General features: G+C 41.2%; 2 protein-coding genes across 2 annotated transcripts in view; both read left to right on the top strand.

Annotated features, from left to right (window-relative positions):
* The window catches only part of LOC306872949 (uncharacterized protein), an 819,728-nt gene that overhangs the window by 321,059 nt on the left and 485,960 nt on the right, over positions 1-12,709 (top strand). The window lies entirely within an intron of this gene.
* LOC306872898 (uncharacterized protein) lies at positions 2,039-8,093 on the top strand. The gene is made up of 4 exons (XM_079421814.1): positions 2,039-2,542; positions 3,124-3,291; positions 5,181-5,586; positions 6,704-8,093. Exons 2-4 carry the CDS (start codon positions 3,124-3,126, stop codon positions 7,792-7,794), a joined length of 1,665 nt encoding a protein of 554 aa, XP_079277940.1. The 5' UTR covers positions 2,039-2,542; the 3' UTR covers positions 7,795-8,093.

The raw sequence follows: 12,709 nt of genomic DNA, 5'->3' as shown, positions 1-12,709 counted from the left end.
CCCTTTTCAAATCTCATATCGCATCAGAAAGGCATTTATTTTCAATAAAAATTAAGGAAATAATCAAAATGTTGAACATAAATGTATCAGGTAGGGTTAGGGTAGGTGTAGGGAGGGATTTATTGTCCCAATAAGATGGCATCCATTTAATAATTTGAATTAAAACTATAATTTACACTCAGTACGTTATTAAGTACTGGCTAGATCGATTTCTAGTGGCGAGAAATGAACACTTAAACAAATACTCCAGGAGCATCATTCCATGCTTGAAGCTATGCCTAGTGTACTCGCTGCAATGAAATGCACGCTGACATTTGGAGCTTCTACATCTACATGCGAAAATCGAAGGAGCATGCTACATCTGCAAAAGGCCCAATTATGCAACTGGCATTTGAAAGAGACTTGACAAGAAAATTTCGGGATGAATGGAAAGATGCTCTACTGAGAAGGTTCAACGCGAGTAAGCACCGCAGACTCCAGCTGTTCTAGCAGGTTGGTGTTATTTTATTTATTATAGAATGCGTAATTTTTTTTATAACGTCATCTTATTTTAATCATGACTTTTTAAAAAATCTGTTTGCGTAAAGTTTGAACCGGTTCTGATGTGCATCGGGCCAGTACAAAATCATAATACTTTTTTCTTCTTTGCGAATACGATGATTAGTAATACTAATCACTTTGTTTTATAGGCAAAATTAAATGATATCGATACCAAAGGCCCACCGATATTCATGCTATGTGCCCCCCCCCCCCCCCCCCCCCCGGGCTAGCCCCCCTGTTAAAATGTTCTGGCGCCGGGGCTGTGCTGGAAGGAGGTGCTCTGAAAGGTAAATCAGTACAACTACCCCTACACCCTGACAGACCCTGATCTCTACCCCCACACCCTGACAGACAGCTTTGTCGACCAATCATGAAGACCTTTCTCCATGCTCCTACCTTTCGGGACACCTTAACCTTACACCACGTCCATTGCTCCAGCCTGCAGTTATCTCTACTTGGCTTGGGCCAGAGTCATTGAGCTCGGTAAATCTGCATATGACAGTTTATGACATTCAGATTATCCCTTTAGATTAAATTTGAAACTGTTACTAAGGTAAAACAGTGATCATCATGTTGCTGAGGATGAATGTATTGGTGAATGGCATCGGTGGTATCCACTGAGCTATTATAGATACCACCAGTGCCATTCACCAATATATGTCTATACAGACTCGGTATGAGAAACAGCACTGATGAGTTGGAGAGACCTCCTCTGATCTAGATAATCTGTTTTATCCATATCGCCATAAAATATAGCATTCTGTGTAGAATTCACATAGGTCTAATGTGTTTTGTGGTCTGTTCTGGTTCACACATATGATCTGATCTGTGCTAGTGTCTCCGAAGCGGAGCACACTGTTAACCCCACTGTTGGGAACTGGGCTGTGCCATTCCACTCAAAAAAAATCCTGGGCTGGTGCCGGGCCAGATTGGCTCTGAACAGACCCCGAAACCTCGCTGGACTCGAACAAGGGAACCTATGATGTCAGTAGGCAGAGCTTCCACTAGAGACCACAGTTTAAAAGCCGCCATTTTTAGAAGCTGTCTGAGTTCAGATTAATTGACAGCAACAATTAAATACATCAGTTCATCAGTGGTCAGCAGAAGAGACCAACACTTCCCTTCTGCAAGAGATTAACAAGCTATTCCGGTTGTATGTTGGTGAAGTAGAGGGTTCTGCTCCCTGCCAGAGGAAACATGAGCTGGTTCTGAACGAGTGTCACTCTTGACCGAGCACCGGTTCCAGCTCCAGCACCAGCCTCAGCGATATACGTGTGTGTGCTGTAATACTAACGCCATGCCAGACCTCATTTGCCCCAATCAAAAGCATACACTGTCGAGATATTTCCCTGTCCCCTACATAGTGCACTAGATGCCATTCACCATACAGAAAATTCTGTGAAGTGACCGATTTCTGCTTCAGCATCTATAGTGCAGGGGGCCGGACGCTTCGGATAATGCTTGTCTTTTAATGTGACTTGTCATTGTTTTGGAGCACACAAGCTTATAGATAACCTTAAGGCTATACAAAAAACTTCCATTTTGATTTCATAGGGACTTTAATCAGCTACAGCACCTTGAATATTGTCTGAAAGCAATGGGATTTAAGCCTGTATTAGTAACCATTCATACCATCTCAGGATAGCCTACAGTAAAGCAGTGTAATATAATTAAAATGTAAGTTTACAGTGTTATTCTCTCCGTTGTGTTATTCTCTGATTCTGCGCGCGGTTCTTTGTCTCGTTCTCCAGAAAAAGCCGCGAACTCGCGTAATTCAAAAATTAACGGTCATTTTGATTGACCGGCCGACTAACATGATCGATGACTTTAATAATATGATATGAATATATCAATCTCTTGGAAACACCTCGTAATACAGTGTTTTTGAGATAAATTAAATGAGGTTTGGTTGATCTCCATCGCTCGTGCTGTAGGAGGCGCTGTGAGGATCTTTCACCCGTAAAACCACTGAAGAAAGAGAAGATACAGCAGCACAGAGACGGTAATGTTTAGTTATTACAATATTCATGTGTTTTAGCTGTTTATGTGCATGTGCTTATTTTTCTATCGCTACTGTTTTTATGAATGAATCGCCCGCTCGCTTTATGAAAAATAACGGCGGTTTACTACAGAAACCATAACAAATGCCCTATTGTTTTACCACAGTACGATTTTAACCATGATATTTGTTTTTACTTTAACACAATAGTCAATGCTAGACGCTTAAAGTTTTCACAGTTTAGGGAGAAATGTATAAATCCGACAGTATAATGTATAGCTCATATTATAATATTTGATAATATTCCTTCTCTGTGCTGGTTCAACGAAACAGTTTCTGTATTAATACAATGGTTTTCAATACTAGACGGTTTTAACATTTTCATAATGATATTTATGTCCAGCTTTGTACTTGATCAATATTGAAACTAAACAAACACTCTTACATCTGAAATAAACATTTGTGAATATTCTCCATGTTATTCTTTAATAAGTCAGTTCTATGTAGTTCTAGTTCAGTCGTTTTGAGGTTAAATCAGTGTCAGTTCATTATAAATATTGTAATCATGATGTGTTTGTGTTCAGATGTTGATGATGAAAGCGCAGGTGGATGTGATCTGCTGTAAATCAGTAGGAACTGATCTGTCCATGCTGGATATTGAGGATTTCATCACAGAAATCTGTCGGCTGAAGAAAGAGGTGGCTTCACTGGAGACAAAGCTGAGAGAAAGAGGAGACAAACTGAACAGAGAGGTTTGAACAGCTCTTCATTTCATCCTTCAGCTCAAACACTCAATGACACTTCTTTCACAAACTCAGTTCTTATCAGCGTCTCAGATTAACACCAAAATATGATAACAGATAGGGCTGGGTATCGTTCAAAATCTTTAAGATCGATACCGATACCTTGACTTTGATACCCGGTTCATGAATGATACTTTTTGTGTTCCAATTTTATCAAATCTGTTTGAACAACATTACATTATACATTACCTCATAAAACTATTAATAGTTTTATAAGAGTGTGTAGAGCATGGGGATCAGTATGCAGCCCTGTGGACATTTACATTTATTCATTTAGCTGACGCTTTTATCCAAAGCGACTTACAATTGCTATATATATCATAGGTCGCACGCCTCTGCATACCTGCAAACTTGTCGCTTTTCGGCGACAATCGCCGCTTTTATTGTCAATTGGGTCATTCACGTGAATCGTGTAGAACCGGAGAGTTTTTTTTAGAAGGGGGGGGGGGGGGGGGGGGGGTCTTGCGTTAATTGACATCTGGGCCGATCGGAATCTCTACTGAGCTCGCGCCTGTCAAGAGAGGGAGGTGGGGGTGGGCTTGCGTGCCATGTAGGCCATTATTGGACAATTCTTATAAATGACATTTTTTCTGGACCAATCGGAACACACTGCCATCTGTGTTCGCGCCTGTCAAGAGATACCTGACCTAATGTGGAAACTCTGATGGAAATTGAATTCAAGGTAAATCAGTCTTTTTGGAGCTAAACAACAGATATTTGTTTGCTTAAGTCAAATAACGTCAGCTAAGTTAGCGGTTTTTTTTTCATACAGTTAGCCTATGCTTCGAGCAAAATGCTTAATAGCAAGCAATACAAGCGGATCCAATACTGGAATTTCCGTTAGCAAGATAGCAAATTTTCTAGCCATCTAACATTGTTAGCTAGTTGTAATGTTAATTCCTGCATTGTCTGACCGTCTTGCTAACTAAAGTTAACCATTTAGCTTGCTACGTAAGTATATAGTATTTCAGATAGCCAACTTAGGTTGCAACCTTATCATTAGCCCCTAACTTAAGCCAGGTGCTCTGCCCTGAGTTCTGGCTACTACTCCAATTCTGAGCTACCCTGATTAACGACACGTTATGGAGGTTGTCGTGTGCTCAGCAGTCATTCAAGTCAGCTGGATGTAGCCCTACTTTTAAAGCGTTTTTGATGTGTTGATGTGGGTAGATGTGACTGTTTAGACAACAGCTGATGCGAGAGTAATACAGTGTAACAAAGCAATTTGACGTCTTGTTGCATTGGATGCGCCGCATTACTTGTAAACAATGTCTATTTAGAATCTGGCGAACGTGCAAGGCTAATGCGTTCACAGTGTCGGCGTCGCCCATTCTTTGTTGATCGGAGTTGACCTCTGCATTATGAAGTACCACAGAATTACAATAAAGGTAATGGTGGCAGGGCTCTAGACTGTGACCAAAATGGTCACATTTGCAAACATTCTTTGAGTGCGAGTTAAAATTTGACGTGGTCGCACTTGTGTGAGTGCATGGTCTGCGCTGCTCCAAAGTGTCTGCTTCATACAGCGTGCACTGCAGAGGCTCGGCACATTGTAGCAGGAGTCAGATTTCACTGATCACGTGAAGAGAGGCGCTCTTAGCGCGAGCGATTCGTGGGAAGAGCATGGTTTATACTCGCTGCGTCAAACAAAGCCCTAGTGATGACATGATTGTGGCGTTAAGTTTGATGTCATCACATTGTGATCGGTTTGAGAGATCGGCCAAATTTAATGACCAGCCGTGGAGTAATACCATGTGATCACTGACTGATATTGAACTGGTCTATCAATCGGTGCATACCTAAGCTTGTTCTTTGTGTTTATCTGTGATGTTTGTCAGGATGTGGAGAAGGTTTCAGTGCGTGTGACTGATGGGACAGAAGCTCAGGATTCAGTCTGGAGCGTCAGAGATCAGAGATCCAGAGACACACAGGACTCAGAGCTCAGCCTCACTTTACTCTGTTATACTGACGATCAGGATCATGAATCCACTGATCAAACCTCTGACTGTAACGCTGGAGAACAGCAGATGCTGCAGACGCCGCTGAAGATGTGCTCCGTCAAACTGGTGGACTGCAGGAACCTGATAGAGAGCAGAGCAGAAGAAACCACCGCAGAGCAACAACAACAGAGTCCTGAGGAAGAGCAGGAGGATGATGATGATGATGGGAATAATGGGAATGATGATGATGATGATGATGAAGATCAGAATGATGATGCTGACGATGGTGACTTTGTTCCTTCAGGTATGTTTCTTCCTTTTATGATCAGAAATGCTGTTCATTTATTAAAAGTATTATGCATGTACAGTCCTAAATTCATGTGGAGCAGTATTTGTTGTGAATTCTGCCAATTTGAGACATTGAGAACGACATATTGTTAGCTGCCTTGTATAAAATGTCACAGCGCCACACATCAGATTGTGCATTTATTTAAATCCCAGCCTTTGCAGTTTAATGACAGTAAAGGCCATTGCACACTGAGTCCGAAATTTTCGCACGTTGAAAAATAAATACGACCTCACGTTTTGTCAATCACGTTTGCACACTGCCTCCGAAATTTTCGTCCGTCAAAAAAAAATTCGGATCGGGTTCGATTTTTTTTTTGCGTTTTTCGCATCCGTATAAAGCATTTTGAGATGCTTTGAGAAGGTGTTTTGACCATTCAGAGCCACCGTACAAGCGAAAGCCAAAATAGTGTCAGACAAATTAATACACTTCGTCTTGCAGCACAGAGCACTTTATGACAAACAAATTGCGGAATACAAAGATACAGAATATAAAGAACTGCTGTAGCCTATTTTTTTATGCCTGGCGCGCACCTTTCCGATGCCGCAGTTCGGGGGGTGTGTGTGTGTATCCATACCTCAGACAGTCTCTGTTCAGGATAAATTGGCTCACGGAAATTGGTGGTCTTCTTTTTAATATGTGGATTCAGTATCGCTAGCAAAGTATCAAACTGAGGCACTGACATCCTGAAATAAACTTTGAATCTCTCGGGATAATCCCGCAGCTCTTTGATAAGGAGGTGGAACTATCCTTCCTCTCTGCGCAATCTAAGGATTGGATGGACCCAATATTTCCTTTTTCTTTTTTTAAAAAGAGAGAGGACAACAAAATCATCCTCACTGCTTGAAGACATTTTGTATAGTTTTGTGAATTTTTTCGCAACGGATTAATTAAAACGCATCGGATTCAGTGTGCAAGGTCTCTGTGCGTGACGAATTTTTAAGATTGCGAATGTGAAAAAACGCATGCGAAAATTTCTGACTCAGTGTGCAGAGACCTTAATAAGACAATTTCAATTTTATTTTGGCTGATTGTTCCACTTGAAGTTATAGAAAAGTTATTTTGTTTCTTTCAGATGACAAAGCTGGTTTATCTTCTGATGGAGAAACTGCCTCTACATCCAAAGAGCAAAGAACAAAGAAGAGTTTCTCCTGTGCCACCTGTGGAAAAACGTTCAGCAAACGGTGGAATTTAACAAAACATGCCAGAAAGAAAAAACACACAGAACAGAAAGACTTCAGCTGCAAGATATGCAACATCAGTTTTTTTACCTTCAAAGAGAGAACACTTCATTCAAAAGAGCACAGCGTGAAGAAGGAGTTTCGCTGCGAACAGTGCGGGAAGGATTTCTTCAACACTCTTTATAGTATGAGAGCACATATAAACACACACAAAGAAAAGTCTCTCCAGTGTAATGAATGTAACAAGTTTTTCCGCAACAAACGAGATCTTTCTGTTCATATGAGAATTCACACGGGTGAAAAGCCGTACAAGTGTCCTCACTGTGAGAAGAGCTTCAGACAGGGATCTAATCTGAAGACACATCTATTCAAGCACAGCAATGAGAAACCGCATCAGTGCCCTCACTGCGAGAAGAGCTTCAGTCACAGATCAGCTCTGATGAACCATCTGCTCACACACACCGATGAGAAACCGTATCAGTGCAGTGAATGTGGAAAAGCTTTTATAAGCTCAGCTTCTCTAAAGTTACACCAAAAAATGCACTCTGATGACAAACCGTTTCAGTGTTCACATTGTGAGAAACGTTTCCATCATTCGACTCACCGGAAAACCCATGAGAGGATTCACACCGGAGAGAAACCGTACCTGTGCTCCGACTGCGGGAAGAGCTTTGCTAGTTCATTTTCTTTCAAAGTTCATCAGAGAATTCACACCGGAGAAAGACCGTATCCCTGTAGTGATTGTAGGAAGAGTTTCTATAAGCTAAGTGACGTAAAAAAACACCAGAGAACTCATACAAGAGTAAAACCTTATAAATGCGCACATTGTGACAAGACATTCGTTCTATCATCATCTCTGAAGATTCATGAACGAATGCATACAGGAGAGAAACCTTTCTGCTGCACCATCTGCGGTGAGAGATTCGCTTTTAAATGGGGTTTTAAGACGCACCAGAAGAAACACGCTGCTCCAGGATCATCATAGCTTCATTATGTTGTTATTTTTAGGTTGTCTAAAACATAGTGTTACAGAAATGTTATTTTATAGTTGTAAAAAGTGCAGGATGTTGGACCCCCAGGAGCAGGATTGGACACCCCTGCTCTAGTACATTGAAATGAATCTTCTAGACAAAAAAAAAGAAAAACTTTTTGTGACAACTTTAAATTCACTGTAATGTCCAGAGTAGTGTCTGATATTGGATTAGAGTGTGTGTTTATGGGTTTTTAATCACAGTAACAGAATGATGAGGTCTAATTCTTGTAGCAGTTATTAAATACTTCCTGAAAAACATGATGGCATGAAATGGCCCTTATTTGCCTCAGTCACTTTGTTACACAAACTGAAATGATCTAGACATGAATATGCAATATGTCGTCATATTATCAGTTTTTGAGAGTGACAACGGCATTTGCTTACAGGTGTGAATCTTGGAGTGTCGAGTTAAAGGTCCTCTGAAGTGCTTCTGTGGTGACGTAATTTCAACTAAAACAAGAAGACAGGGGGCGGGACATATCGGCGAGCTCCAGCCCTTTGTTAAATAGCCAATAGCATTTCATTTATCGGAGTGTCTATTTACACTAAGTGCAAATAGCCCGCCTTGTTGGCAAAAGCTATTTACACTAACTCCACCCACTAACGTGTGATTAGGTTAGTCAATGCTAACAAAAGACGCTATTCTAGCATCAGTTTCAGTGGCATAGATGGTGATGCGATCGACCCGAGTTCGAGCCTGCCTTTGCCAAACTTTTTCTCCCTTTTCAAATCTCATATCGCATCGGAAAGGCATTTATTTTCAATAAAAATGAAGGAAATAATCAAAATGTTGAACATAAATGTATCAGATAGGGTTAGGGTAGGTGTAGGGAGGGATTTGTTGTCCCAATAAGATGGCATCCATTTAATAATTTGAATTAAAACTATAATTTACACTCGGTACGTTATTACATACTGTTTTATAATGTACTACAATACTGAGGTGCACATAATTGCCACTGTTTGCAATAAGTAGTATAAATAGCAGAAAATCTTGCTATTTTAACAGTGTAAATAGAATCTATAGCTATTTGCACTTAGTGTAAATTGTATCTATCGCCTTAATTTATATCAACTTGTGCGAAACAGGGGTAGCTGCAGCCTGGAGCAATGGGTGTGCTGGAACAGGCCCGGCGTCAAGGGGGGGCTTAGCCCCGCCTGCGAGGATCTCAAGCCCCCCCCCCCCCCCCCCCCCCTCTCCCAAGCCTGACAGAAGAAAAGTAAAAACATTAAGTACAATGTAACATAAAATGTGATGTGTAATTTCAATAAAAAAATTTAAAACAAAATGTTACTAATTTTAAATTGAATCAAGTTTTAATCATACTATAACCACTAAAAAAATATCAGGCAAAAATCTGACATGACCGTTGACTGGTGGTAGGCGGATATTTGTCTCCTAGTAACGCTAGCCTATCAGGGAGCTTCTTACAATTGCGTGATTTATCAGTGATGGCTAGATAGATTACCATAAGGCAGTAAAAAAAATGGATATACGAAAATATATGATAAATCGGCCCCATAGTTTGCCAAATGCGACCATGCAATTGCAAGCATCCAACAGCAGCTCAGTAGACATGCCAGTCCACAAGACCCCAACACCGATTGATCCTCGGCCCTCATGCTCCAGCTCATGCACGCCTGGACCGCCAAGAGTGCCTTCCGACCTTGGTGAGGATAAACCGAATCAGGTTAAGTTAAGACGTTTTCCTCTTCGCCTTTGCAACAACCAGTATCGATCATTTGTTGCGTCATGGTATACGTCACGGGAGTGGTTGGAATACTCCGTGGAAGCAGATGCTGCATTTTGTTTTCCATGCAGGAAATGCTTAATTTCTCCATCAGACTAAGCTTTCACTGTAAGGGGCTTCAGTGATTGGAAGCACGCTGTAGAGGCGGGAAAAGGCCTTAACAAACATGCAGCGTCAAAAGAACACATTACAAGCATGGCACTCTGGAAAGACAGAGAAAAACGGGCTGAAAGTGGACTTGAAATTTCCACTATGGTTAACAGTAACCAATTAGCTAGGAATCACTACTACCTCTCCTCTGTAGTGGACATGATTGAATTTCTTGTTGAGAGTCATTTGCCGCTAAGGGGAAGCACAGATGCTTTTGATAGTCTAACAGAGGATGGAAGTGGACTTTTCCTTTCATTATTCGAATATACTCTACAAAAAGACCCAGAGTTAAGGAGTGTTATGAAGACAATACCACGCAATGCAACGTACAGCTTTCACGAAATTCCAAATGACGTCATTGCAAACATGAGCAGTCTGGTGACTGAAGAAATAGTTTGAGAAGTTGCAGACTCGTGGTACACAAAGTAGATGGCACACATGACCCAACTGGAATAGAAAATATTTGCATAATCGTTCCATTTGTTAAGGACAATTATCAAGTCACAGAGCGACTTCTTTCCATGACAACAACTGAAAAAGGGGATTCCCAGACCCTGACCAACACAATAATTACAGAGCTTGAAAAGAATGGGCTCAGTACTTACCTAACCTAACCCTAAAATATCGAGCCAGGTGTATGACGGGGCCTCTCTCATGTCCGGAAAAAACGGAGTACAAAAAATTTTGCAGTACAAATTAGGAAGAGTGATTCCGTACATACATTGCTTCAATCATCAGCTCCATCTTGTGGTAGTTCATGCAATATCCAATATCCAGAGCCTGCGGTTGAAGACTTCTTTAATGTGTGTAACTTGCTTTATAATTTCATAAAGAAGCCAACCGTTGCTGTCTTGTACAGAGGGCAGCAGCTTAAGTGATTACTTGAACAGCAATGGACAGGGCATCTTCAAACGGTCAAAACAATTCTGAATTCTTTTCAAGACATTACTGAGTTGTTAGCCATGATCAATGGAAACCGCAGATACGAGACGGAGGTGCGCATGGAAGCAGCTGGCCTGATTAGGGAAGTATCAGAGACGAGCTTCAAGTTCATTGCCCACATGGTAAATAAGATACTATAGCTGCTTGATGCTCCAAACAAACTGATGCAGTCAGAGGACATGGACCTTCTAAGTGTAGTCAGAATAGTTACATCTGCTTCAGAATGCCTTGTGAAATTGCGCAGTGAATCTGACTTCTGAATCAAAGGCCTTCAAGAATATCTGCTGGAGGAAAGCATTGGCCAGGCTCAAGGTGATTTGGGAAATCAAGAAGAGCTCAGACGATTATTCTACTTTGGATGCAGTGCTTGCAGAAATCTCGGAGCGTTTCGGAGAAAGAAATAGCAAGTTAATTGAAGCTCTTTCAGCGTTTGATCCACAGTATGACAGCACTTTCTTGGATGCGCAACTCGTACAAGATATGATGAATTTAACTAATTCAGAAGTGATTCATTCAGAATTTGTTGTGGCCCGACAATTCCTGCGTAAAGTACTGGCTAGATTGATTTCTAGTGTCGAGAAATTAACACTTAAATACTCCAGGAGCATCATTCCATGCTTGAAGCTATGCCTAGTGTACTCGCTGCAATGAAATGCACGCTGACATTTGGAGCTTCTACATCTACATGCGAAAACTCATTTTCTACTCTGAAAAATGTGTTCACGGACAATCGAAGGAGCATGCTACATCTGCGAAAGGCCCAATTAGTGCAACTGGCATTTGAAAGAGACTTGACAAGAAAATTTCGGGATGAATGGAAAGATGCTCTACTGAGAAGGTTCAACACAAGTAAGCACCGCAGACTTCAGCTGTTCTAGCAGGTTGGTGTTATTTTATTTATTATAGAATGCATAATTTTTTTTACATTTACATTTATGCATTTAGCAGACGCTTTTATCCAAAGCGACTTACATTGCATTCAAGTTACAGTTTTACATTTGATCAGCTCTTGCTTTCCCTGGGAAACGAACCCATGATCTTGGCGTTGCTAGCGCCATGCTCTACCATTTGAGCTATAGGAAAGCCTTTTGTAAAGCTTTTATAACGTCATCTTATTTTAATTGTGACTTTTTTAAAAAACTGTTTGCGTAAAGTTTGAACCAGTTCTGATGTGCATCGGGCCAGTACAAAATCATAATACTTTTTTCTTCTTTGCGAATACGATGATTAGTAATACTAATCACTTTATTTTATAGGCAAAATTAAATGATATCGATACCAAAGGCCCACCGATATTCATGCTATGTGCCCCCCCCCCCCCCCCGGGCTAGCCCCCCTGTTAAAATGTTCTGGCGCCGGGGCTGTGCTGGAAGGAGGTGCTCTGAAAGGTAAATCAGTACAACTACCCCTACACCCTGACAGACCCTGATCTCTACCCCCACACCCTGACAGACAGCTTTGTCGACCAATCATGAAGACCTTTCTCCATGCTCCTACCTTTCGGGACACCTTAACCTTACACCACGTCCATTGCTCCAGCCTGCAGTTATCTCTACTTGGCTTGGGCCAGAGTCATTGAGCTCGGTAAATCTGCATATGACAGTTTATGACATTCAGATTATCCCTTTAGATTAAATTTGAAACTGTTACTAAGGTAAAACAGTGATCATCATGTTGCTGAGGATGAATGTATTGGTGAATGGCATCGGTGGTATCCACTGAGCTATTATAGATACCACCAGTGCCATTCACCAATATATGTCTATACAGACTCGGTATGAGAAACAGCACTGATAAATTGGAGAGACCTCCTCTGATCTAGATAATCTGTTTTATCCATATCGCCATAAAATATAGCATTCTGTGTAGAATTCACATAGGTCTAATGTGTTTTGTGGTCTGTTCTGGTTCACACATATGATCTGATCTGTGCTAGTGTCTCCGAAGCGGAGCACACTGTTAACCCCACTGTTGGGAACTGGGCTGTGCCATTTTACTCAAAAAAAATCCTGGGCTGGTGCCGG

The sequence above is a fragment of the Barbus barbus genome, assembly GCF_936440315.1.
Source record: "Barbus barbus genome assembly, chromosome: 7".
Lineage (NCBI taxonomy): Eukaryota > Metazoa > Chordata > Actinopteri > Cypriniformes > Cyprinidae > Barbus > Barbus barbus.
Note: the sequence above shows the minus strand (reverse complement) of the source record. Positions and strands in the feature narration are given on the sequence as shown.

Bases quoted from the DNA above. Each gene is read 5' to 3' on its own strand.
- LOC306872898 (XM_079421814.1), top strand. From the start codon at position 3,124: ATGTTGATGATGAAAGCGCAGGTGGATGTGATCTGCTGTAAATCAGTA. The intron at 3,292-5,180 runs GTTTGAACAGCT...GATGTTTGTCAG, and splicing joins GAGACAAACTGAACAGAGAG to GATGTGGAGAAGGTTTCAGT. The intron at 5,587-6,703 runs GTATGTTTCTTC...TGTTTCTTTCAG, and splicing joins TGGTGACTTTGTTCCTTCAG to ATGACAAAGCTGGTTTATCT.